Source organism: Erinaceus europaeus, chromosome 18 (assembly GCF_950295315.1).
Source record: "Erinaceus europaeus chromosome 18, mEriEur2.1, whole genome shotgun sequence".
Classification (NCBI taxonomy): domain Eukaryota; kingdom Metazoa; phylum Chordata; class Mammalia; order Eulipotyphla; family Erinaceidae; genus Erinaceus; species Erinaceus europaeus.
The window spans coordinates 43,580,991-43,608,207 of NC_080179.1; the positions used below are offsets into that span (position 1 = coordinate 43,580,991).

A 27,217-nucleotide genomic window follows, 5' to 3' on the forward strand; every position below is an offset into this window, starting at 1 on the left:
CAGGTGTAGCATAGAGTATAATGTCCAGACTTCCTTCAGAGGATGGAAAATTCTCTACCATTGTTGATCCAAGTTGAGGGCAAGGTCTTATGGGGGCAAACAAAGGGGTCTATTGTGTTGTTCCTGATAGAGATGACTGGTAACAATGGAGAGAGGGATTTATTCACGGTCTAGGCCCATCATGTCTGTTTGGGGATCTCAGGACTCCCTGACTAGGGCCCCAGCTGATGGGGTGGCCTGATAGTGAGTAAAGAATCATCGTTAAAGTATGCCAGTCTCTTGCCCTTATTCAGCTTTTGCAGTCCTTGCTTTGCTAAGGTTAGCTTTGGAGTGAGTGAGAGAACTGTAATAGGAAGTGGGTGAGGAGGGTATCTAAGTCTAAGTGGACACTATTTCATTGGGAACTTTATATTGACCCACTGCAGACTATTGTGTGCTTTTGCTTTCAGGTATATATTTTGCCCTAATTTATGGATACATGTGAACATATGCTCTATCTTACGAAACCTAGTCTATATCTAGGTTTGGGGACTTTGTTAGGAAGTGAGCCTCCTGGAATGGAATTAGAGAATACTATGAAAGGAAAGGTCTCACCCGAGTAATGAGGGTGAAGGGTTGACATTCCATGCCTGACGTCTCTGGACACAGTCTGAAGTGAAACATGCTGAGGTGGTACTCGTTGTGTTGATTAGGTTGGGATTGGCGGATGCAATATCATCTGGTATGACTTGAGAGAAGCATGCAGGAAAATGAGCCCCACCCTAGAGGTTCCAGGACTGGGGGAAATATAGTCTCTATAGAGGAAGTGGGAGGTTCCTGTTGTCTTAGGATTTAAGAAGACAATAGTTATTGCTATAATCACATTATTTGGCAATTGGGTTAACTTTGAGACTCCCTTTGTTAGGATTTGCTGTATCATACACAACATCACCATAATTTATGGACTTTGACATTATTTGTATATAGCTGTGCCACTGGTTGCTTCTGTTCTCCCTGGTCTAAGCTTTTGAGAGAGTCAACATATCAAAGACTTAGCTTATGTATAAAAAAGACTCAGTCTGTGATTTTTAAAAGTTTGAGACATTCAATCAGTTTTCCCCTCATTAATTAAATAGTGATGTATATGACTACAAATTGATAGGAGTGTACATAAACACCATTCCCACCACCAAGAGACTGTGTCCCATATGCCTCCACCCCCCCCCCCCTTTTTTTCTTTCCTTCCCTTTGCTAGCTTATGATAGTGCTGGGGAGTCTCAGGCATGAGGTTTGTTTGTTTTTTTTTTCCTAACCAGGGCACCTCTCAGCTTTGGCCTATGGTGGTGCGGGCTTTCAACCTGAGCCTCAGGCATGAGTGTCTCTTCACATAACTGTTATGTTATCTACTTGGCCCCATGAAAGTCTTTAACATAATCATTATGCTATATCCTCAACCCAGGCTTCATATTTATATACTTTTTTTTTCTCCCCCCCACCCCCAAGCACTGCTCAGCTGTGTTTATGGTAGTATGAGGGATTGAACATTGGACGTTGGTGCGTTAGGAATGAGAGTCTGTTTTTTTATTTTATTTTTAAATTTTTGTTTATTATCTTTATTTATTGGATAGAGACAGCCAGAAATCAAGAGGGCAGGGGGGAGATAGAGAGGAAGAGAGAGTGGTCCGGGAGGTGGCACAATGATAAAGCTTTGGACTCTCAAGCATGAGGTCCCGAGTTCGATCCCCAGCAGCACATGTACCAGAGTGATGTCTGGTTCTTTCTCTCTCCTCCTATCTTTCTCATAAATAAATAAAATCATTTAAAAAAAATAGAGAGAGAGAGAGACACCTGCAGCCCTGTTTCACGACTCAAGAAGCTTTCCCCCTGCAGATGGAGACTGTGGGCTCGAACCTGGATCTTTGTGCATTGTAACATGTGCACCACCTCCCGGCCCCAGCATGAGAGTCTTTTTGCATAACCATTATGCCCTCTCCCCAACCCCATTAGAAGTCTTTCCACACATAAAATTTGCTCCACCCTTGTAGGATGTAGGTGAAGCAAGCTACTTTCCCCTCAAATTTCCTTTTCTCATCAGTTTCAACTTTAGGGGGTGACACTGCTGAGATCACTCATACTAAAGCAGTGTCTAGGTGGAGACCGACCGGATGGCTGCTCACCGGCTCCCCACTTCTCTGTGCCAGGAACCAGCGCACTCTTGATGTGGTTGTGGTGTGCGCTCTCAGGGTGCCCTCTCACCTGCAGAGCTGAGGCATGTCTCCTGGCCACTGCCAAGTGCAAGGTTGAACTACGAGGGCACCCTGAAACTTGATGGGATATTGACTGTGAGACATATCTTTGATCTCATTTCCTTTTTGTGTTCCCCTCCTGACTCCAGGGTTATGACAACACCGAAAGTAGTGTGCGTAAGGCCAGCGTGTTTTGCTTAGTGGCGATTTATTCCGTAATCGGAGAAGAGCTGAAACCTCACCTCGCACAGCTCACAGGGAGTAAGGTATGTATAGTGTTACCTGGGCTCATACACATACCTGAGCTCTGCCAGTGGGGCAAAAATCAGCTTGTCTGTTGCTCTGGACTCCAGACAGTTCTTTGTCATCAGGAGAGTTTGACCTGAGCCTCATTTCTCCAAAAGTAGTTCTCTAAAGATCAAAGTGACCAACTGGATAGTGAAGTCACTTTCAGGTGATACTAACATGATACCAAGGGGACGGGGGTAGATAACATGTTTACACAAAGAGACTCTCATGTCTGAGGCTGCAAAGTCCCAGGTTCAATCTCCCCACACCACCATAAACCAGAGATGAGCAGTGCTCTGGTAGAGAGAGAAAGAGAAAGAGAGAAGGAAGGAAGGAAGGAAGGAAGGAAGGAAGGAAGGAAGGAAGGAAGGAAGGAAGGAAGGAAGGAAGGGAAAGGAAGGAAAGAAGATGCCAAGTACTCTGTTGTACATTCTGTTTTTGTAATGACAGCTTTGAGATTCTAGTATATTCTGAGAAGAAAGATGACTATACAGTAGCTTGTTTCCACTCATAGAAATGCCATGAAGAGGTAGGGTAGATAGGATAATGGTTATGCAAAAGTCTTCCATGCCTGAGGTTCTGAAGTCCCAGGTTCAATCCCCTGCACCACCATAAGCCAGAGCTGAGCAGTGTATCTGGTTTAATTGAAAAAGAAACAAACAAAGCCACCAAGAAAACTTAGCGTATTGCTAGGTCAGACCGAGTCCCTAATGGCCATTTGCAGTAATGTGAACTGGCTCTCACCTAGAGAGAGAGCAGGAAATGAGCCAAAATAATGATTGGCTCACTAAAGATGAGAATGGCTGCACTGAATATTGATTTGAATATATAAACTCAAGTCTGAAGAACCTTCCAGATGAAAGCAGAGAGAAGCCCCCAAGTTCTGGCAGGAGAGCCCAGGTTGGGAGCAGGCCTCTCTGCACCCCAAGGGGAGGTTGGCCAGGCTTTTGAGGTCTCCCCTGTGCCTCAGAGAACCCTCTCCAGGCCCTGCCTGCAGCAGTAGTACATCGGTGTGGAGTTTGGAACACCCTGCAGAGGTGTAGATAAGAGAGAATCACGGAGCTAGATGTGCCTGTCTTGGTCCTTGGGAAGGAAGATTCGGCAGTGTGCCTGGCTTCCTTCAAAGTCTAGTAACTCCTCGCTTCACATTGCCAGGAAGTCCTCAGAACCTATGACATTAAGCAAACAATAAATACCGAAAACAAGTCCTCAAAGAACATCTTTCCATTCAGCAGTCTGGCTGTTTGGTCTTCTTTTTGTCTCATGAATGTGATAATGAAATCACTTTCTCTGAGGACCTACTGCCACCCTCCTCCCTTGATGTAGACGGCGAGCGTGATGGCCAAAGCTTGCTTCCCCAGAGCTCTACCCTCACTCAGCCTCTCTGGCTGCTCAGGCTTAGGACCCTGGCACTGTTGACGTGCAGGCCATTTGGTTGCACTGGATGCTTGACAGCATGCCTCCTGCCCGCCTGTCCATTCCAAGGGCACAGCCCACCCCCTCAGTTATGATAATCACATGACCCTGGTGGAGTGGGGTTGTGTGTGTGACAGGCTTGCTACTGTTTAAGAACCACTGGCGGGAGTCGGGTGGTAGCGCAGTGTGTTAAGCGCACATGGCGCAAAGCGTAAGGACCGGCATAAATATCCCGGTTCGAGATCCCGGCTCCCCACCTGCAGGGGAGTCACTCCACAGGTGGTGAAGCAGGTCTGCAGGTGTCTGTCTTTCTCTCCCCCTCTGTCTTCCCCTTCTCTCTCCATTTCTCTCTGTCCTGTCTAACGACGACATCAATAACAACAACAATAATAACTACAACAATTAAAAAAAAAAGGGCAACAAAAAGGAAAATAAATTAAAGAAAAAAAAGAACCACTGGCAAAACATTTTACTCTCCCTCTCTGTAGAGGCAGAAAGCTGGAGCTAGGTTAGAAGACGAGACAGAGGCAGATGTGGAGAAATGGTTTGGGGGCTGCTTCACAGGACTCAGTTCCCACCTTCTGCTTTCCTTTTTCACTCTTGCAAAGGCTCTTCCTCAGTCCCTTCCCTAACCACAGTATGAAAAAGCTAAGCCAAGAATCACAAGCACTGTGCTAGGCCAGGGACCCTCCTTCCGCTCCCTGCTGCCATGTGGACTTGGAGGGAGGTGGTTCCTGGCAGTGGTGAGGACCTAGAAGACAGTATTCACAAAGGGAATTAGATTTCCTAAGTGCAGAATTCATCCAAAAATAATATTAGTCAGACCTTGGTGTGTCAGACACTTTACTTTCCGAGTAAGAGAGCTGTCCTGTCCTCTCATTTGACCTCTGGAGTTGGGAGCTGAGAAAAATGCAGGTATTTACCCATCTTTGTGCTGCAAACAGCCCACCGTTGCCCCTCTCCGTGTTGGCCTTGGTCTAGAGCCCACATCCGGATCAGCCAGTATCTCCCTGGCCGCTTCAGTCAGCTCAGAGGACGGGGCGGGGAGCAGGCCTGAACACCTTTCTGCTTTGGGAAGCCAGTCACCCAGCTGTTCTCAGGTGTGATGGCTGGAGGCTCCTGGGCAAACAAACAGACCTTACAGTTCACTGACGTATGGTATGTGGTGCTGAATCTATCTCGATTCCTGTACCAGAAACAGAGAATCTGGCTGTGGCTTACTTCTCTGGGTAGGCAGGCCTCTCAACACTTCCACTGCTTGAGTGAGGCTAATAAGGTTTCCTGGAGAGAGGCCCCATGCAAACACAGGGGAGAATCTAAGGGACATTTTCTGACTTGTCCTGTTGTTGTGGCAGCAGCCTTCGTCTTGGCGTCAAAATGGCTTCTGATCTCAGTTTCCCCCCTCCCCCTCACGAACTTGCTGTGAGAGACTTCTTTTCCTCAGTTTACTATGATAAAAGTCCACGAAATATAAAATGTACCATCTTAACCATTTTGAAGTCTGTATTTCACAGGCAGTAAGTAAGTCTGTTCATGTTGTACAAACATCGTCACAACCTTCAGAACTTGGTTATCCTGGAGAACTGAGAGTCTGTTTGTTAGATCTCAGCCCCCACTCCCCGATCTCAGCACCTGGCCCTGCCACTCTGCTTCGCATCTCTGGGTTTGCTTCCTCAGGTGCTCACTAAACATGGAACCACAGGGGATCCGGAGCCCTCAAGCTGTCGAGTGAGGTCCTGGGTTTGAACCCTGGCACCACATGTGAGCACTTTGGTCAGCACCAGGGGACCTCCACAGACAGTGGAGCAGTGTGGCAGTGTCTCTCTTGTCCTGCTTTCCTCTCTCTAAAACTAAAAAGAGGGGGAGGGGGAGGAAATGGGTCCAGGGGGAGGTGGCTTAGTACAGCACATGCCTGAGATACTCAAGTCACACTTTTTTTAAAAAGTGGAGTCAGACAGTATTTTTCTTTTTTGGACAGGGTTTAGCTAGCATAATGGTTATGCAAGAAGACTCATGCCTGAGGCTCTCAGGTCCTGGGTCCGATTCTCCTGTACCACTGTAAGCCATAGCTGAGCAGTGCTCTAGTTTTAAAAAAAAACAAAAACTGTCAGTCAACAATACTTTTCTTTTAAGTTCTTTTCTTGTCCAGTTCTCAGTAGCAGACGGTTAGTTGGTTACTGCATGGAAACCTTTTGCTGTTGTGAATACTGCTGTTATAAACATGGATGTAAATATTTCTTTGAAAGGGCCAGGTGGTGGTACATCTGGTCACAATACACAAAGACCTGGGTTCAAGCCCCCCAGTCCCCACCTGCAGGGGGAAAGCTTCACAAATGGTGAAGAAGGGCTGCAGGTGTCTCTGTCTCTTTCCCTCTCTGTCTTCTCTCTGTCTCTAGCCAATGGTCATATATGAAAAGCACACTATTTATTTTATTTTATTTTATTTTATTTTTTTTAGCTCCTGGTGCCCTCCATGGTGTTTTGTTTTTGTTTTTGCCACCAGAGTTACTGCTGGATGTGAGTTATCATGCCTCCTACTTGTTTTAATCAGAGCACTGCTCAGCTCTGGCTTATGGTGGTGTAGTGGATTGAACCTGGGACCCCACAATGCCTGCACAGAAAGCACACTATTTAAAAAGCAGACATTCCTTGACACTGCTGTCAGTCTGGGGGCAGGTACATGTCCTCAGGGATAGATGCTTGCTGTGTCACAGGGCAGCCATTACACTCTTTTCCTCCGTGTCAGCAGCACTGGAAATCAGCACAAAGGAATTCAGCTTCTCCACATTCTTGCCAACTTCCTTCTTTCTCTCTCTCTCTCTCTCTCTCTCTCTCCTTTTTGGTAGAAACCTTCCTACCAAATAGGTAGAGTGGTGTCATACAGTTTTGGTTTTGTTTCCCTAGTGATTGGTGATGTTGGAAATCTCTTTAGATGTTTGTAGACAGTGTGTGTATTTTTCTTTGGAAATGCCGATTCATATAATCTCCCCTTTTATTTCTTTTCTTTTTTTATCATATTTATTTATTTTCCCTTTTGTTGCCTTTTTTATTGTTCTGGTAGTTATTATTATTGTTATTGATGTCATCGTTGTCAGATAGGACAGAGAGAAATGGAGAGAGGAGGGGAAGACAGAGAAGGGGAGAGAAAGATAGACACACCTGCAGACCTGCTTCACCGCCTGTGAAGTGACTCCCCTGCAGGTGGGGAGCCAGGGGCTCGTACCGGGATCCTTACACTGGTCCTTGCCCTTCGAACCACCTGCGCGTAACCCGCTGCACTACTGCCTGACTCCCTTTATTTCTTTTCTTTCTTTCTCTCTTTTCTTTACTAGAGTGTTGCCTTGACTTGTGATAGTGTGGGGGATTGAACCTGGGATGAATGGAATCAACTGGAGATCAGTGGGGTGACCGGTGTCGCAGCCAGATGGCCCTCAGATCCAATTCAACCTTTTTTTAGAAAGTGGAAGAGGAGGGGAAGATAGAAAGGGGGAGAGAAAGATAGACACCTGCAAACCTGCTTCACCACTTGTGAAGCTACCCCCAGACCGCTGTAGGTGGAAAGCTGGAGGTTCAAACCGGGATCCTTTTGCTTTGTACTATGTGTGCTTAACCCCGTGCACCACCACCCAGCCCCCCAATTCAACCTCTTTAGTTACATGTCTGGTCAGATTTCTCTCTTCACAACTTACTCTTGGTTTTGTGTCTCTAGAAATCTGTAGACTTCATGTAGGCATTCTAGTTGGTTGGTATGCAGTGTTCTTTGTACTGTCATATTGGGTAGGCACTTTTTTTTTTTTAATTTATTTCTTTATTGGGGAATTAATGTTTTACATTCAACAGTAAATACAATAGTTTGTACATGCATAACATTCCCCAGTTTCCCATTTAACAATACAACCCCCACTATGTCATTTATCATCCTTCATGGACCTGTATTCTGCCCACTCACCCACCCCAGAGTCTTTTACTTGGGTGCAGTATGCCAATTCCATTTCAGGTTCTACTTGTGTTTTCTTTTCTGATTTTGTTTTTCAACTTCTGCCTGAGCATGAGATCATCCCATAATCATCCTTCTGTTTCTGACTTATTTCACTCAACATGATTTTTTCAAGGTCCATCCAAGATTGGCTGAAAACGGTGAAGTCACCATTTTTTACAGCTGAGTAGTATTCCATTGTGTATATATACCACAACGTGCTCAGCCACTCATCTGTTGTTGGACACCTGGGTTGCTTCCCGGTTTTGGCTATTACAAATTGTGCTGCCAAAAACATATGTGTACACAGATCTTTTTGGATGGATGTGTTGAGTTCCTTAGGATATATCCCCAGGAGAGGAATTGCAGGGTCATAGGGTAGGTCCATTTCTAGCCTTCTGAGAGTTCTCCAGACTATTCTCCACAGAGGTTGGACCAAATGACATTCCCACCAGCAGTGCAGGAGGGTTCCTTTGACCCCACGCCCTCTCCAGCATTTGCTGCTGTTACCTTTTCTGATGTATGACATTCTCACAGGAGTGAAGTGGTATCTCATTGTTGTCTTTATTTGCATTTCTCTGACAATCAGAGACTTAGAGCATTTTTTCACGTGTTTGTCAGCCTTTTGGATCTCTTCTGTGGTGAATATTCTGTCCAAGTCCTCCCCCCATTTTTGGATGGGGTTATTTGTTGTCTTGTTGTTGAGTCTAGCAAGCTCTTTATATATGTTGGTTATTAAACTCTTATCTGATGTATGGCATGTAAAGATCTTCTCCCATTCTGTGAGGGGTCTCTTAGTTTGGGTAGTGGTTTCTTTTGCTGTGAAGAAGCTTTTTAATTTGATGTAGTCCCATAGGTTTATACTTGCCTTAGTCTTCTTTGTAATTGGATTCGTTTCATTGAAAATGTCTTTAAAATTTATGCAGAAAAGAGTTCTGCCAATATTTTCCTCTAAGTATCTGATAGTTTGTGGTCTAACATCCAAGTCCTTGATCCACTTGGAATTTACTTTTGTATTTGGTGAAATACAGTGATTCAGTTTCATTCTTCTGCATGTTTCAACCCATTGTTTCCAACACAATTTGTTGAAGAGACTCTGCTTTCCCCACTTAATAGTCTGGGCCCCTTTGTCAAAGATTAGATGTCCATAGGTGTGGGGCCTCATTTCTGGGCTCTCAATTCTATTCCACTGGTCAGTGTGTCTATTCATGTTCCATTACCAAGCAGTTTTGATGACAATGGCCCTATAACACAATTTGAGATCTGGGAGTGTGATGCCTCCAGTTCTGTTCTTTTTTCTCAAGATTGTTTTGGCAATTCTAGGTCTTTCCTGGCTCAGGATAAACATTTGTAGCATTTGTTCTATTCTCCTAAAAAATGTGCTTGGGATCTTGATGGGGATAGCATTAAATTTGTAGATGGCTCTGGGTAGTATATTCATTTTGATGATGTTAATTCTTCCAACCCATGAACATGGAATATCTTTCCACTTCTTTGTGTCTTTTTCAGTTTCTTTGAGTAGTGACTCATAATTTTCAGTATACAAGTCTTTCACTTCTTTGGTTAGGTTTACTCCTAGATATTTTATTGTTTTTGTTGCTGTAGTAAAAGGAATTGATTTCTGGATTTCAATTTCTTCTTAGTGTTTGCATAGAGGAATGCCACTGACTTTTGAATGTTAATTTTGTAGCCTGACACCTTACTATATTGCCTGATGATTGCTGGATTCCTTAGGTTTTTCCATGTATACTATCATGTCATCTGCAAATAAGGAGAGTTTGACTTCTTCTCTTCCAATCTGTTTGCCTTTAATTCCTTGCTCCTGCCTGATTGCTATGGCAAGAACTTCCAACACTATGTTGAATAGTAATGGTGATAGTGGGCAGCCCTGTCTAATACCTGATCTGAGTGGAAATGCTTCCAGTTTTTCACCATTGAGTATGATGTTGGCTGTAGGTTTGCTATATATAGACTCCACTACCTTGAGGAATTTTCCATCTATTCCCATTTTTTATAGTGTTTTGATCATAAAGGGATGTTGTATTTTGTCAAAGGCTTTCTCTGCATCTATTAATATGACCATGTGGTTTTTGGTCTTGCTTTTGTTGATGTGGTGGATCACACTGATTGATTTACGTATATTAAACCAACCTTGCATGCCTGGGGTAAACCCCACTTGGTCATGATGAACAATCTTTTTGATATACTGCTGTATCCGGTTGGCTAGAATTTTGTTCAATATTTTCGCATCTATGTTCATCAGACATATTGGTCTGTAGTTTTCTTTTTTGGTTGTGTCCCTGTCTGCTTTTGGTATCAGGGTGATGTTGGCTTCATAGAAGCTGGCAGGGAGTATTCCAGTGTCTTCAATCTTCTGGAAGACTTTTAAAAGTAGAGGTATTAGTTCTTCTTTGAAGGTTTTGTAGAATTCATTTATAAAACCATCTGGTCCAGGACTTTTATTTTTGGGGAGATTTTTGATAACTGTTTCAATTTCATTAGCTGTGATAGGCCTGTTCATGTTATCCACTTCCTCTTTACTTAGTTTTGGAAGTTGGTAGGTATCTAGGAAATCGTCCATTTCTTCCAGGTTCTCTAGATTGGTGGCATATAGTTGTTCATAGAAGCCTCGCATGATATGTTGAATTTCTGTGGTGTCTGTTGTGATATCTCGTCTTTCATTTACTATCCAATTTATTTGGGTCTTCTCCCTTTTTTGTTTTGTGAGTCTGGCTAAAGGTTTGTCGATTTTGTTTACTCTTTCGAAGAACCAACATTTATTTTCGTTGATCTTTTGTATGGTTTTCCTATTCTCAATGTTACTTATTTCTGCCCTAACTTTAGTGATTTCTGTCCTTCTGGTTGCTTTAGGGTTCCTTTGTTGTTGTTCTTCTAGGTCTTTAAGATGTGCAATCAGGCTGTTTATTTGTACTTTTTCTTGTTTCCTAATGTGTGCTTGTATAGCTATGAACTTCCCTCTTAGGACTGCTTTAGCTGTGTCCCAAATATTTTGATAGCTTGTGTCTTCATTTTCATTGAACTCTCGAAACATTTTGATTTCTTCCTTGATTTCCTCTTTGACCCAGAAGTTGTTAAGAAGTGTACTGTTGAGCTTCCACATTTTGGGACTGTTACTAATCTTTTGTTGATTGTTAAGTGTTAGTTTCATTCCACTGTGGTCTGAGAAGATGCTTGGGATGATTTCAATGCTCTTGAATTGGCTGATGTTGTCTTTGTGGCCTAACATATGGTCTATCCTTGAGAATGACCCATGTGGATTTGAGTAAAATGTGTATTCCATTTTCTTGGGATGAATGACTCTGAAAATGTCCAATAGTTATAGTTTATCTATCTCTTCATTTAGCTCCCTTATGTCTTTATTGATTTTCTGCCTGGATGATCTGTCAAGTTGAGAGAGTGGGGTGTTGAAGTCCCCTACTATGATTGTGTTACTGTTAATATATTGCTGTAGCTCTTTCAGTAGAAGTTTGATGTATTTAGATGGCTTCTCATTGGGTGCATAGATGTTAATAATTGTTAAGTCCTCTTGATTGACTGATCCTCTGAGCATTAAGTAGTGTCCATTCCTATCTTTTTTAATCTTATCTATTTTAAAGTCTATCATGTCAGATAAGAGAATAGCTGCTCCTGCCCTTTTTAGTGGGCCATTGGCTTGTATGATAGTTTTCCATCCTTTCACTTTAAGTCTGTGTTTGTCTTGTTGAGTTAGGTGGGTTTCCTGTAGACAGCATATTGTTGGGTTGTGTTTTCTGACCCATCTTTCTACTCTGTGTCTTTTAATAGGTGAATTCAGGCCATTGACATTTATTGATATCAAAGATTGAAGATAATTTTCACGCCATTCTTGTAGAGTTTTTTTTTTTTTTTTTTTTTTTTAATTTTTTATTAAAGAAAGGATTAATTAACAAAACCATAGGGTAGGAGGGGTACAACTCCACACAATTCCCACCGCCCAATCTCCATATCCCACCCCCTCCCCTGATAGCTTTCCCATTCTCTATCCCTCTGGGAGCATGGACCCAGGGTCATTGAGGGTTGCAGAAGGTAGAAGGTCTGGCTTCTGTAATTGCTTCCTCGCTGAACATGGGTGTTGACTGGTCAGTCCATACTCCCAGTCTGCCTCTCTCTTTCCCTAGTAGGATGGGTCTCTGGGGAAGCTGAGCTCCAGGACACATTGGTGGTGTCTTCAATCCAGGGAAGTCTGGCCGGCATCCTGATGACACCTGGAACCTGGTGACTGAAAAGAGAGTTAACATACAAAGCCAAACAAATTGTTGAGCAATCCTGGTCCCAAAGCTTGGAAAAGTGGAGAGGAAGTATTAGGGAGGTACTCACTGCAAACTCTAGTGTACTTCTGCTTTCTTACTTTGGTGCCATACTCCAAACTCAGTCAATTTCTGCTTTGCGTTTCTACTTCTTTTTTTTTTTTTTTTACATGCATAACATTCCCCAGATTCCCATTCAACAATACAACCCCCACTATTTCATTCATCATTTTTCATGGACCTGTATTCTCCCCACCCACCCACCCACCCACCCCAGAGTCTTTTACTTTGGTGTAATACTCCAATTCCATTTCAGGTTCGACTTGTGTTTTCTTTTCTAATCTTGTTTTTCAACTTCGGCCTGAGAGTGAGATCATCCCATATTCATCCTTCTGTTTCTGACTTATTTCACTCAACATGATTTTTTCAAGGTCCATCCAAGATTGGCTGAAAACGGTGAAGTCACCATTTTTTACAGCTGAGTAGTATTCCATTGTGTATATATACCACAACTTGCTCAGCCACTCATCTGTTGTTGGACACCTGGGTTGCTTCCAGGTTTTGACTATTACAAATTGTGCTGCCAAGAACATATGTGTACACAGATTTTTTTTTGGATAGATATGTTGTGTTCCTTAGGATATATCCCCAGGAGAGGAATTGCAGGATCATAGGGTAGTCTATCATGTCAGATATGAGAATAGCTGTTCCTGCCCTTATTTGTGGGCCATTGGCTTGAATGATAGTTTTCCATCCTTTCACTTTAAGTCTGTGTTTGTCTTGTTACGTTAGGTGAGTTTCCTGTAGACAACATATTGTTGGGTTGTGTTTTCTGATCCATCTTCCTACTCTGTGTCTTTTAATAGGTGAATTCAGGCCATTCACATTTATTGATATCAAAGATTGAAGATATTTTAACGCCATTCTTGTAGAGTTTTAGAGTGTTTTGATATGTGTTCTATTTGTGGTGGTCTGGTTGTTTATAGGAAACCTTTCAGAACTTCTTTCAAGGCAGGCTTGGTGATGGTTGCTTCCTTCAACTGTTGCTTGTCTGAGAAGGTTTTGATGCTTCCATCTAGTCTGAATGACAATCTAGCAGGATATAGTATTCTTGGCTGAAAGCCTTTCTCATTGAGCACTCGATAGATATCTTGCCATTCTCTTCTGGCCTGTAGTGTTTGTATGGAGAAGTCTGCTGCTAATCTTATGGGTTTTCCTTTGTAGGTGACTCTTTGTTTTTCTCTTGCAGCCTTGAGGATCCTCTCTTTATCCTTATTCCTTTCCAATCTAAGTATGACATGTCTTGGTGTCTTTAGGTCTGGGTTAATTCTGTTTGGGACCCTCTGGGCTTCTTGAATCTTTATGTCTTTGGTGTTGTCTAGACTAGAGAAATTTTCAGCTATTATGGCCTGGAGAATGCTTTCTTCCTCCCCTTCTCTTTCTTCCTCTGGTAAGCCAATAATGCGTATATTGTTTCTTTTGAAGTCATCCCATAGGACTCTGTTGTTGTTTTCAGCATCTCTTAATCTCTTTTTGAGATCTCTTACTTCTTCTTTAGTTGTCTCTAATTCATCCTCAATCTTGCTAATTCTGTCTTCAGCCTCATTGATTCTATTCTCTCTGCCCTCTACTGCTTTCTGGAGTTCATCTATTTTGTTGCCCTGCTCTGATACTGTTTTAGCTTGTTCAGCTAGTTGCCTTCTTAGCTCAGCAATTTCAGCTTTCAGCTCTCTAATAACCATGAGATTATTAGAATTTTCTTCCATATTCTCATTTGTTGTTCCTGCAGTTCTGATTACAATTTTTTCAAATTCTTTACTCACTCCTGTTATTATTTCCTTAGCTAATGTTTGGATGTTGAACTCATTGTTTTGTGCTTCGCCCTCTGGAGGACTTTTAGCTGGACTCTTGTCCTGGTTCGAGTCTCCATTATTTTTTCTTGTTGTTTTAACCATTTTATATAAGTTAACAGTTTTTTCAATCCCTGAGTTGGAGTTCAGTGGTGTAAAAGCCTTTTTTTTTTTTCCCCTGTAGGCTATGGTAGCCTGAGGGCTTTTAAACTATCAATAGGCTTCTTGGCTTAATCAATGACTCCTGACCAAGAGATAAAGCAGGGTGTGGCAGAGATAATCCAGTGGTTATGCAAAGAGACTTTCACAGCCCTTCAGCTATGCCACCGAGGTATAGGTCTTCTCCTGAGTTTCCCGGTTAGATCTCTGTGCCCTGGTGTCCCTCCCTGTTGCTGCTCCAGATTCTGAGGGTAGTAGCAATGGAGACTCAGAATTGTACTTGGTGAGTCTCTGGGGAGTCCTTTCCTCCCTTCAGCTGTCCCCTTGTTGGTGGAGCAGACTGGAGGTGGTGTCTCCACTGACAGACTGTCGAACTGTTAGCAGTCACTTAATCTCTCCTTAGGCCCCTCTCTCCTCTCTGTCACCAGCCACGCGTGTTTGTACTCACGGGTGATTTACTGGGTTTCTGTGGTCATTCTAGTCCTGTCTTGTTTCGGTCCGGGTGGTCTCCTTTGGTATTCCTAGTTGATCCGGGAGAGGAGAGGAGCGAGTTTTAGAGTGTTCTGATATATGTCCTATTTGTGGTGGTCTGGTTGTTTATAGGAGACCTTTCAGAAATTCTTTCAGGGCAGGCTTGGTGATGGTTGATTCCTTCAACTGTTGCTTGTCTGAGAAGGTTTTGATGCCTCCATCTAGATAAATAAATAAATAAGTAACAGGAAATTAAAGGAAAAATTACAGGAAAAGGGAAGAATGCACATTAAGCTTGTGAAAACGTTTGTCCAGTTCACAGCAAAATTGCCGAACAGAAGCATCAGTGCCAGATGATGGTTCACTGGTGGTGATTTTGATCTCAACAATGGTCCTTGGTCAGGGAGCCCCACCAAGGTTGAAGACAACAAAAGAAAGGCACTGACAGAGTCAGACCCATGTTACACGACACACAAGACTGCAGAAGCATTGAACATCTACCGTTCAAGTTTTTTTTTTTTTTTTTTTTTGCCTCCAGGTTATCTCTGGGGCTCAGTGCCTGCACTACAAATTCACTGCTCCTGGAGGCCATTTTTCCTGATTTTGTTGTCATTGCTGCTGCTGTTGTTGGATTGGCCAGAGAGAATTCAAGAGAGGAGGGGAAGACAGAGGGGGAAAGAAAGATAGATACCTGCAGACTTGCTCCACCATCTGTAAAGCGACCCCCACCCCCTGCAGGTGGGGAGCTGGAGGCTTGAACTGGGATCCTTATGATGGTCCTTGTGCTTCACACCACATGCGCTTAATCTGCTGCACTACCACCCAGCCCCCGAGTTTTTTTTTTTTTTTTTTCTTTTTTTCTCCAGAGCACTACTCTGGTCTAGCTTACCGTAGTGCAAAGGGCTTGAACCTGGGACCACAAAGCATAACACATTAGCTTTGTAGCATTGATTAAATATTTAAGAATCTATATTATGTATTTTGGTGTGTTTATTTGAGGGTCCAAGGAGACTTAACCTAAAAGTCAATGAGCTCTGTTAATGAAGCCCCTGGTAGTAAAGCACTGCCCATCCTGAAATCAAGTCACTGTCCTATAAGGCAGCCTGTGCTGCGTGGCAGTAGGAAGGCAGAGTTCCCCCCCCCCCCAGAGGCGACAGAAGGAAGGACTGGTTTCAGGTGAAAGGATGGCCAAGGCTCCGTGAAGGTGACCTTGGAGATAAAGCAGAGGTCCCATGGTGCTGTGGTCGGTGGCCATGTTCGGAAGCGAGGCTGGAGAGGGCATGCGTTCTGGGTGAAAGGAACAGCTTCAGCAAAGGTGACAATAGTGGAAAGCTTGACCTCTAAGCTTGCCTTTGCTACTTGGTCCTTAGAGTGGAGTGGCTTCTCACCCTGCTTCCCCTTAAGCTCCTGTGTAGCCACAGACTGTCATGCTGTCTGCAGTGTAAGATCCTGCCCGCTCTGTGTGTCCTTTCCCAGAAAGCCCCATGACCATCTAGTCAGAGTCCTGCTGGTTCTTTCTGTGGTAGCCCACCTCAGCTCCTCCTCTTCTGTACCGCCCTCCTCCCTGTCACTGGCCCCAGCACCTGGCAGATGTAGACAGACACTCAGTGAATGTTGGTCTGATCACATCCTCAACAAAGGGATCTGCCATTTCCTATTTGTCGCTTGGGTTTTGTTTTGTCTTGTTTCCCTCCCTACTTTCTGATTGTTTTTCCTCTGGTTAACTCATTTTCTCTTTTCTCTTTGCAGATGAAGCTACTAAACTTATATATCAAGAGGGCCCAAACCACCAACAGCAATAGCAGCAGCTCCTCCGATGTGTCTACGCACAGCTAATGGCAACGCCAGAGTCTCTTTGTGTAGCCTGAGTAGAAGCAATCGGTGGTGCCTCTCAGAGACCTTCCTACCCTCCCTGCTTCACCGGCTGCCCAGTCAGTACAAGGAGGCCCACAGCTATTTATTACAATCAGTATTTTGGTCCCTTTCAGCTTTTGTGTAGGCTATTACTGGTATTGAATGTAAAGGAAGCAAGGCCTGTATTGCAATCATCAAACAGAACAAAAGGAATCAGAAAGAGCCAACTTAGACATGTCTTATGCAGCCTGCTGCGATACCAGACCATGTGTGGGGGCAGTTTTTAAAACCCAGAACCCAAGAGCTCTTTAGGCAGTACTTGGTAGAAAATAGCGTTCTCCCCTCAGTTACTAATGTACTTGAGGAGAGTGTGTTAATTTTTGTTTCTCTTGAATCCTAGCTGATTTTCTTACAGATAGGACAGAACCCTCCCCTCCCCCACCCCCATCCCTGCCCCCCTCACACTAACACAGTGAAAGGTTGTGTATCTGTCAAGTTGTATTTTGAGATATACTAAATTTGTGAGTCAAGTCTTGATGAGAAATGGAGAAAAGCCTTAAGATGGCCTATGAGCAAACAATTGAGATTTTGCTTCTAAGTTGAGCCTGGAATGCCTGCAGGCTTAGTTTAGAACCCTCTACCCCCCCACACACACCCTCCCCACAGGCTCCTTCTAGGATAGACTCCAGCCCCACCCACCCCAAAACAGTTCTCCTGATGCTGTTCCTATCCAGATTTACCACTTGAAAGAGTTCAATTTGAAATGCAAACACAAACACCAAGCAAAGAGATACTGTCAGCTGGAATGCTGCCTCAACTGGCATTTCTCTAGGCACAGAGGTGACAGGAGAGCTGTTTGTCCCACTGCTCAGATCTGGGGAAACACTGTGGAACAAGCCTTCTCCTGTCACCCTGCCACTTGGTCACTCTGGTACAGGTCATCTTTTTTCCTCCTACCCTGCCCTAAATTGCTCAGTTCCAAAATGTTCTCACTAAAATCTGATGAAAGGCAACTCTACTGTCTCAGCTTTGACTTCTCTGTTTATTTGGGGATTAAGATCGAAGAAAAGTCAAAGGGAGACATCAGAATCTTTTTTTTTCTTCCAATTTGATGCACTGAGGCATTTCCTTGAACAGCTAGTGATATAAGGGAAACACAGTTATGCTGAGTGTCAGATTTCAGAAAACCAGAATTTGCAACACAACTTTTGAGCGTCTGCTTCCTTCTCTTCAGTGAGAATTATCAGAGAATCTACCCTTCTTAAAAACTTGTTGAGAGTTGGATCGTTCCAATAAAAGTAACAACATTTTTGATCTGGTTACTTAAATTTTGACTAAAATTCTTAACAGCCAAGTAGAACAAAACAACAACAAAAAATCAGTGTTGGGGCCTTTGTATATGAGAAATACATAAGGTAGAGAAAGAGGGAGAACAAAACAGAGAACACCCCTTCACCCCTGGTGGAACTTTTCCCGGCATCCTCCATCCATGCTGCTGTGTGGTACTGGGACTCAAGCTCAGGTGCCTGCGTGGTAAGCCATGCATGCGCTCTCCTGAGTGAGCTTCTCCCAGCCCTCTGCCCCAGCAATAGATCTTAATGCAGTCACACCAACTCTTACTGTTTCTCACTACTCTGAGTCAAACTCATTTTTCCATAAGGAAAACGCACACTGTGGTGTTAATCTCATGAGGTGTTTGCTGTCCCAGATGCTTGTTTGCCTCTCCCCACTGGCCTCCACACACCTCTCCTTCTCTGTCCCTTCAGCTGGAAGTTATGAAAGTACTTTAGCAAATGTAAGGCTCATTTAATTGATTTTAAATACTTGCTGTTTGGATATAGGCACTGAAAATGAAGGTCCAGGAACTCTGAAGCCAGGGCACCTTCACTGAGGAGATAGAAAGAGAGAGAAAGAGAGGGAGAGAGAGAGAGAGAGAATGAATGAGAATGTGTGTGTGTGTATGTGTGATCTTACAAGTGTAGGAAGTTAGTACCCCACTGCTGCTGTTGACGGAATTCAGGGGTGCATTCTAAGTGGTTGAATTTTATTGACTGACTTCTTGGCTCAAAAACCTCGCAAGACCAGGCCTTACCTTCATCGATAAATACCATTTGTTTGTTAATATTTCACAAACAGGATTTTTTTTTTTTTTTTTTTTTTTTTTTTTACTCTGTGAGTCTGAGCGTCTCTTGATTCCTCCTCTGTTGTAGAAACGTGTGTCCTGGCTAGGGTATTTATGAGTTACTTTATGGCTCCTTCAACTCTTTACCCCCAGTTCCTCGCGTGCCCTCAGTCGGAAGAACCTTGAACATTCACATCACTGATGTCCTCGCTGTGCTCACAAAGGGCTAGCCTTGAATGTCACTCGCCCTTCTTTCAGCCCCCCGACTCAGAAATACAATCACTTGGCCTCAGTCAACACTGCTGCCCGCCACTCGGGAGACTCACATGCCGTCACCACCTCACAGGGAGGGAGGCCGCACCCACTGCTGCCCCTCCACACCTGACAGCTGCAGCTGCCTCACCTTGCCGCCACCTCCCTGAAGGCCTCCTGTTGAGATGAAACAGCAAACTGCTGTCCAGGGCCCTGAAACACTCACCCTGCCCCTCCAGCGGGATGGGCTTGTCAGGCTCCTGCTTTCCTTCAAGCTGCTGCCTTTCCTCTTCAGACCACGGTGCACCTCGCGGACTGAGGGCAGGCGCGCAGCACCCCTCAAGTGCACTGTGTGTGCCTGGCTGGTCCCGACGCCCGCAGGCAGCCACACGGCTACCCCCGAGGCTCAGCACTGGCTTCTCAGTACCCTGTGCAGGTAATGCAATGGAACCTTAGTCTCTCACACCCTTTTCTTTCCCTGCGCCCTTTATTTATCAAGCATAATATTATACATTAAAGGACAGCAAATAAGAACTTTGTAGAATCCCACCAGGACTTTGCTAACCACGATTGGAAATGAAAATGGAAACAAGACACCCCCTGAGAAGTGTCAGCCACAGAGTTGTTGACGACATGTTCACATGCATGGTCCCCGCATCCCCAGGTTGGGTTTCCGTGTTTCTGGGTTTTGTTTTTTTTTTTTTTGGGGGGGGGCTTTTTCATGTTACATCCATATCTGTATTTATATCTTATTTGTCTCACTTTTCAAGTGTATCATGGCAAATGTACAGATTTTTTGTTGTTGTTAATAATGTGCTAGGATTTGCTAAAAAAGAAAATGACAAAAAAAAAAAGAACCTTTTGAGTTTGCCCTAGAATAAATGAAAATTAATTCAACTTCCTGTATCACAGCAGTTTTTCTCATCACCATGCTCAACAGGCAGCTTCTACACCCACCTCTTAGCACAAGCAGCCACGTTTCTGAAGAAATGGAGAGCAGGTGGGCTGGCTGCATTAAGGGAGCTCTTGCTCTTTTTTTTTTTTTTTTGCCTCCAGGGTTTTTGCTGGGGCTCCGTGCCTGCACCTGCTCCTGGTGGCCATTTTCCCCACTTTTTTATTGGATAAGACAGAGAGAAATTGAGAGAGGAGGGGAAATAGAGAGAGAGAGAGATACATTGGGTATGGGGAGACAGCATAATGGTTATGCAAAAGACTCATCCTGAAGCTCCAAGGAAGGTCCCAGGTTTAATCCCCAGCAACACCATAAGCCAGAGCTGAGCAATGCTCTAGTCATTTTTTCTGTGCCTTTCTCTCTGTATCTCTCTTACTAAAATAAAAATAAATTAAAATTTAAAAAGAGCTGCTTCACTTATGAAGCAACTCCCCTGCAGGTGGGGAGCCAGGGGCTCAAACCGGGATCTTTGTGCCGGTCCTTGTGCTTCGTTCTATGTGCGCCTAGCCCAGTGCACTACCGCCCAGTGCACTACCACCCAGCCCCCAGAAACTGTTGCTCCTTTAGCTGGTTAAACGTAGGGATGTGGCTCACCTAAGCTGGGTCTCCCAGGGCTGCAGCTGTGTGGAGAGGAGACATTAGGTGGGAAAAGATTGGGGCTGCATGAGCAAAGGGACTCCCTTAATGGGCCTCTCTTGTCAACTAAGGAGAGGGCAGATCAGCTTCCAGGAGACCTGAGACTGGCCTGTGAGCTGCTGACAGCAGGCCAGTCTTTCCTTGGAACTGGAGAGAGAGGTTGGAAATGGCTGCCGACGGCCAACAGGAAGATGGTCTTAGGAGCAGTTGCATGCTTGCATGCTGCCAAGGTCCTGGTCTGTTTCTGTGAGCCTTTCATTTAAACACGTTCTTAGTTTTCCATCATGTTCTGTTGTTGTGCGCGGGCCGCGGAGAAGAGAGAGAGGAGGGGTCTGGAGCGAAGAGGAAACACAAATCTTTATTTGCGCTGGCACCTCAGAGTTGGGTGTAGAGAAGCAGGTTGGGCCACATGGAGGTAGCGAAAATGGCCACCTCACACAGTAACCTTTCCTGCGTCTGAACACCGGAGTGAAGTGCTGGCAAGAGAGTTAATGGGAACTGACGAATCTACATTGGGTGGGGTCACCCTTTCCCATGCTTGTGTTGCACAGATGCGTACCTGTTCAAAATAACCGGTTGGAAACCTGGCTTCTGCCTGCTGAGCTCCAGATTCATAAGCTCCTTCTCCAAACAAAGCATCAGAATCCCATTCTACCTGTTTGTTACTATTTTCCTGCAACTGTCTAGAGCACTCATAGCAGAAACATGCCTTCCACTGTAGGTGGAGGGGGTCTGGGAGTGCAGCATGAGCCAGGTCCTTCCAATCCTGCGGCGTGTTAAGATGGTGGTAAAAACTCCTTAAAACGGACTTGGTCCATGGAGCATGCGTTTCATCCTCCCTGACTGCTTGCCTGAGTGCTCTGATCTTTTTAGAGGAGTATGGCTGCCATGGCTGAGGGTTTTGTTTAGAAGGGGCCACGTTTACCAGGAAGGTGTGGATTTGGTCCAACAGCGCGGGAGAGGGAGCTACAGAAGTGGAAGGTGCCGTGGAAACTGCTGTAGTGGCCACAGGGGAAACTGCACGCATATCTATGGGGATGGAGCTCTCGGAGTGGACTGCACATGGTTTAAAGTCCTTAAATGCTGAAAAAATATCCTTTAACTCCCGTACCTCAGCCACTAGGTCTCTTAATGATGACGTATCAGCAGGGGATGGGGTCAGAGAAGCAGAAGCCTCAGGGGAAGCCAAAACCGGGGTGGTAGGAGGAGGGGCTAGAGAACCGGAAGCCTCAGGGGAAGCAGGGGGCGGGGTCGGAGGAGGAGCTTCTGAACATGTGTATGTGTCTGTGGGAACGGAAGTTCTGGGTCTATCTGCTGATCGCTGAGGGTGTCTTGAGTCTTAAGCACATGTGCTTTAACTCTCATATCTCAGCCTCAAGGTCACTTATCCTCATAGCAGACCACGTTGTACATCTTGTAAGTGGCAACCACAGTTATAAAAATCCAAGGAGCTTATGAATCTGGATCTCAGCAGGCAGAAGCCAGGTTTCCAACCGGTTATTTTGAACAGGTATGCATCTGTGCAACACAAGCATGGGAAAGGGTGACCCCACCCAATGTAGATTCATCAGTTCCCATTAACTCTTTTGCCAGCGCTTCACTCCGGTGTTCAGACGCAGGAAAGGTTACTGCGTGAGGCGGCCATTTTCGCTACCTCCACGTGGCCCAACCTGCTTCTCTAGCACCCAACTCTGAGGTGCCAGCGCAAATAAAGATTTGTGTTTCCTCTTCGCTCCGGACCCCTCCTCTCTCTCTTCTCCACAGCCCACGCACAACAACAATGTTCATGACGTGGCCCAAGTATCAGTATCCTGTGAAAACGAACCCCTGGCCCCACATGGCCTCCACACTCCTACCCAGATGACTCCGACCCAGGAATGATATGGGTCAGAGAATACTGGACTCAAGCCCCATACCTCCCTGTCTCCTGACTTCCTGCTTCAGCCTTCTAAACCAGAGTAAACCCTACCTCAGGCAGGAGCCAGGAGTTCACCCAGGTGGTGTGAGTGTAGTAGCTGGCAGAGACCAAACAGCCTGCATGGCCCCTGCCCCCCTTCTCAGAGTGGGTGAGCACTGCATACACCGTCATTATTCATGAGCAGCTAGGAAAGACTACCCTGCCCCCAGGGAGTGTTGGGGTGGGGCCAGGTCTGTGTTCAGGCAAGGCGGACTGTCCAGCTTTCTCTAACTTGGGTCTTTATAATGCTGGTGCCATCGCCCTTCCTCATCCTGGGGCTGCCAGGAAGCTATCGCCATCTTGGAGGGTCGAAGCCCATGGCTGTGGGCAAGGGTACAGAGTACCAGTGCAATCAGCAGTCCTCGGCTTTGGGAGATCAGAACGGTTTCTCCAGGAACATGCACATGTCCATCCCTCGGCCATCACAAATTCCAGGACTCCCTGAAACCTCCGACTTTTAAAGACCACCACACCTGGCAACACCGGAGCTTGGACAAGGGCAGATGACTGACGAACATCAGTGTCATTGGTGAAGCACCTAGACTTTAGAAGAATTCCCATGTGTAGCATCTTGCTGATTTCGAGCCCATTTTAACATATAAATAAGGGGTGGGCAGTGGTATACATGGTTAAGTGTACTTAGTACAAAATGCAAGGATCTGGTTTCGAGCCCCTGGCAGGAGGGACACTTCACAAGCAGTGAGGCATGTCTGCAGGCGTGTCTCTGTCTCTCCCTCTCTATCTCCCCTTCCTCTCAATTTCTCTGTCCTATCCCATAAAAAGAAAAAAATGGCCACTAGGAGTAGTGGATTCAAAATGGCAGCACCAAGCCCTATTGATAACCCTGGAGGCAAAAAAAAAGGAAAAGAAAAGAAATGGGTGTGCTGGGAGTTGGGCGGTGGTGCAGTGGGTTAAGTGCACGTGGCACAAAGCATAAGGACCAGCGTAAGGATCCCAGTTTGAACCCCGGCTCCCCACCTGCAGGGGAGTCACTTCACAGGCAGTGAAGCAGGAAAAAGAAAGAAAGAAAGAAATGGGCGTGCTGTGCTATGCTGTCCTGTCCTGTCCAATTTCCAGGTGAGGAGACCCCAGTGCCAGGAGAGGAGCTGACTCCACAGTGACAGTGAAGCTGGAGCCAGACCCCAGGCTCCTGCCTCTTGTCTAGCATCCCTCTTCCCTGCACAATCCCATCTCCTCCCCTTCCTTAAAATCAGAGAGAAGGCAGTCAAAGCCCAGGGTGGCGGTCAGCCTTGGAAGAGAGAGGGGACTGAACCCACCCCACCCCCACGTCCCCGATCTTAGAAGGCAAAGGTGAGGCCCGAAAACGATCATTTCTAACTTGCCCAGTGGACGCTGGTGATACTGGTTCGCGACCAGTTTACCAGCCATGACGGAGCATTTTCACTCAGAGCCTGACAGTTCACCGGCCAGCCTGGTCCTGAGCTCTAGGAGTATCCTGGAGATACTTGTAGCCAACACTGGGCTTCAGGAACGTCTGCAGGACGGTAACAGCCTATCTTAGCATCCTGTCTAGAACTTCTAAAAGAGAACTGGGCTGCCACCAGCAGCAGCATCATAGGCCCAGGACGCAGCCCCACGGGCCTTGGAGCTCCCTGCTGGGGGAACGCTCTTCCAGGCAGAGCCTTAGCTCAAGCGCGGCCTGGCCTTTCCATTTCCTGCAGTATTTATTAACTCAGACTTGTGTGGCTCCAGGCAAGATCGGACAAAGGTCATGCGAATGGGCATCTAATCCCAGATTATGTATTTCAAATGTTTCCCCACCAGCCCCCTCCAGACACTGGGCCTGGTGCCAAAGCCCAGGCCTGGGAGGATGACGCTTAGGCCACTCTGTGGGCACAGAGTTCCCCAGGGGAATTCCCGGCAGTCTGAGGTGCCCCTACCAACCTCAGCACCCTGCCAGGGAGCCCCATTTCCCACTGCGGTGGTGTGGGCCCTGTACCTTCTTGGCCTCTGCAGCCAGGGTTTGGAAGGCTCGGGTGTATCCAACACCCTGCAGTGCTGCTCCTGGCCTCCATCTCTGACCTGCAGGCCGCCTGTCCCCCACCTCCACCCCCGACACCTTGCCCCTCAGCAGTGATTGGTAATGATACAGAACACTTGCCTCAGTTCCAGTGCTTCACTTTCATTAATCAGCAACCAAGTGAGGTGAGGTAAGGCGTGGAATTATTTCCGTTTTGGGGTCACACATCTGTAGGAGACTGAACTGGGATTCCAGCTCGCACATCTCTCTCTGTTAAGACCAGGCTGAACTTGCTGTGTGTCTCCCTCTCTCAGCACTCTGCTCCATTTCTTCATCTTCCTGACTTAACAATAACATTTTTTTTATTTTTATAAAATGAAAATATTGACAAGAACATAGGAGAATAGGGGTACAGTCCCCACCCCCCGAGCTCCATATCCCATCCCCTCCCCTGATAGCTTTCCTATTCTCCATCCCTCTGGGAGTATGGACCCAGGATCATTGTGGGGTGCAGAAGATGAAGGTCTGGCTTCTGTAATTGTTTCCCTGCTGAACATGGGCATTGGCAGATGGATCCATACTCCCAGCCTGTCTCACTCTTTCCCTAGTGGGGTGGGGCTCTGGGGAAGCAGGGCTCCAGGACATATTGGTGGGGTCGTCTGCCCAGTGAAGTCCAGTTGGCATCATGGTAGCATCTGGAACCCGGTGGGTAAAAAAGAGTTAAGATATAAAGCAGAACAAATTGTTGACTAATTATGAACCTAAAGGCAAGAATATTACAGATGAAGATTTGGGGTCTCCATTTTGGAAAAAGCTAGTAGGTAAGTCTATTTTAGGTATATTCCAAGAGGCCCAAGAACCTACTGGTTTTTGCCTGAGCTTGACAGGTAAAATGCAAGTGACCTAAGTTATTGTCTGGGGAGATGTTGTCATAACTGGGAAAAGGACTAGAAAGCTGGATCAGGGAAGAGAGTAAGTAGCTCCCAAATATGGGAAAAGTATATAAATATTGAACAACAAAAATGTTATGGGTGTGGTAGATAGCATAATAGAGCCTGAGGCTCCAGAGTCTCAGATTCAATCCCCTGCACCACTATACACCAGAGCTGAGTAGTGCTCTGGTAATATATATATCATTGCTGAAAATTCACTGTTTCAGCCTGACTTTTTTATAAACAAAAATTTACAGACAAAAGCCGTTAGCGGGGAGTCGGGTGGCAGCGCAGCAGGTTAAGCACAGATGGCACAAAGCACAAGGACTGGCATAAGGATCCCGGTTCGAGCCCCCGGCTCCCCACCTGCAGGGGAGTCGCTTCACAGGCGGTGTCTTTCTCTCCCCCTCTCTGTCTTCCCCTCCTCTCTCCATTTCTCTCTGTCCTATCCAAACAATAATGGCATCAATAACTACAACAATAAACAACAAGGGCAACAAAAGGGAATAAATAAATTTTTTAAAAGTATTTTATTTTTGAGAGAGATACAGAGAGAGAAAGACAGAGAAACACCAGAGCACAGCTCAACTCTGGTTTATGGTGTTGCAGGGGATTGAACCTGGGACTTTGGAGCCTCAGGCATGACAGTCTCTTTGCATAACCACTATGCTATCTACCCCCGCCCAAATAAATATATTTAAAAAATTTTTTTTTTAAAAAAAAAGCAGATTGTATGTCTGTATGTCAGGGGTGAGGGACATAGGATGATGGTGGCACCACTGAAACTTCCTCTAGTGCAGTGAGGCCCAGGCTCAAACTGAGTTGCACACTTGGCAAAGCAGGCACACTATCCAGTGGGCTATTTTTTGTAAAGATTTTATTTATTTATGAGAAAGATAGGAGGAAAGAGGGAGAGACATCACTCTGGTACATGTGCTTCCGGGGATTGAACTCAGGACCTCATGCTTGAGAGTCTAGTGCTTTAGCCACTGCGCCACCTCCCAGATCACCAAGGGTGAGCCCAGAATTATTTAATTTAATTTTATTTATTTACTTATTTACTTACTTACTTATTTATTGGTCTCCAGGGTTATCGATGGGGCTCAGTGGCTGTACCATGAATTCTGTATTCCTGGAGGCTATTTTTTCCCTTTTGTTGCCCTTGTTGTTTATCATTGTTGTTATTATTATTGTTATAGCTGTCGCTGTTGTTGGAGAGGACAGAGAGAAATCGAGAGAGGAGGGGAGAGAAAGACATAGACCTGCAGACCTGCTTCACTGCTTGTGAGGCAACCCCCCTGTAGGTGGGGAGCCAGGGGCTTGAAGCCAGTCTTTGCACTTTGCACCATGTGTGCTTCACCCACTGTGCTACCACCCAGCCCCCATGTATTTATTTTTATGAGAGAAACCAAAAAGCACCACTCAGTTCTGTCTTCTGGTGATGAGGATTGAACCTGAGGCCTCTGGGGCCCCTGGCATGTGAGTCATATGCTCTAATATGTTGAGCTATCTCCCTAGCCCTCTACCTGACCTTTAAAAAAGGTTTATTATTATTAATAATAAACAATTTAATTAATTAGTTATTTTTACCAGCGTACTCCCCAGCCCTTGGCTTATGGCAGTACTAGGGATTAAAGCTGGGACCTCTGGTGCCTTGGCATGAAGATCTTTTTACATGACCACTATGTAGCCTTCTCTCTACCTGACATCCAGCAATAAGTCCAGGTGGTTCCTGGTCACAGAGCTGCTAAGCTGTTTGATGGCCCAGTGCATATTAACTTCTGTGTTGTTTTGCAGAACAAGCATGATTTGATGACTGCTGTGCTGACTTCTTGACTTCTTTGCTCTTTTCCTTTCAGA

The 27,217-nt window shown here is 45.4% G+C and overlaps 1 protein-coding gene across 11 annotated transcripts in view; it reads left to right on the plus strand.

The window, feature by feature from the left end:
- Positions 1-19,796, plus strand: part of CLASP1 (cytoplasmic linker associated protein 1) — a 248,558-nt gene extending 228,762 nt beyond the window's left edge. For all 11 annotated transcript variants that reach the window (XM_060177959.1, XM_060177960.1, XM_060177962.1 and 8 more), the window contains 2 exons: positions 2,375-2,491; positions 16,421-19,796. In XM_060177959.1, the coding sequence (XP_060033942.1) occupies positions 2,375-2,491; positions 16,421-16,507 (204 nt within the window). In that variant the 3' untranslated portion in view covers positions 16,508-19,796. The remainder of the gene's footprint in view (positions 1-2,374; positions 2,492-16,420) is intronic.
- The last annotated feature ends 7,421 nt before the right edge of the window (positions 19,797-27,217 follow it).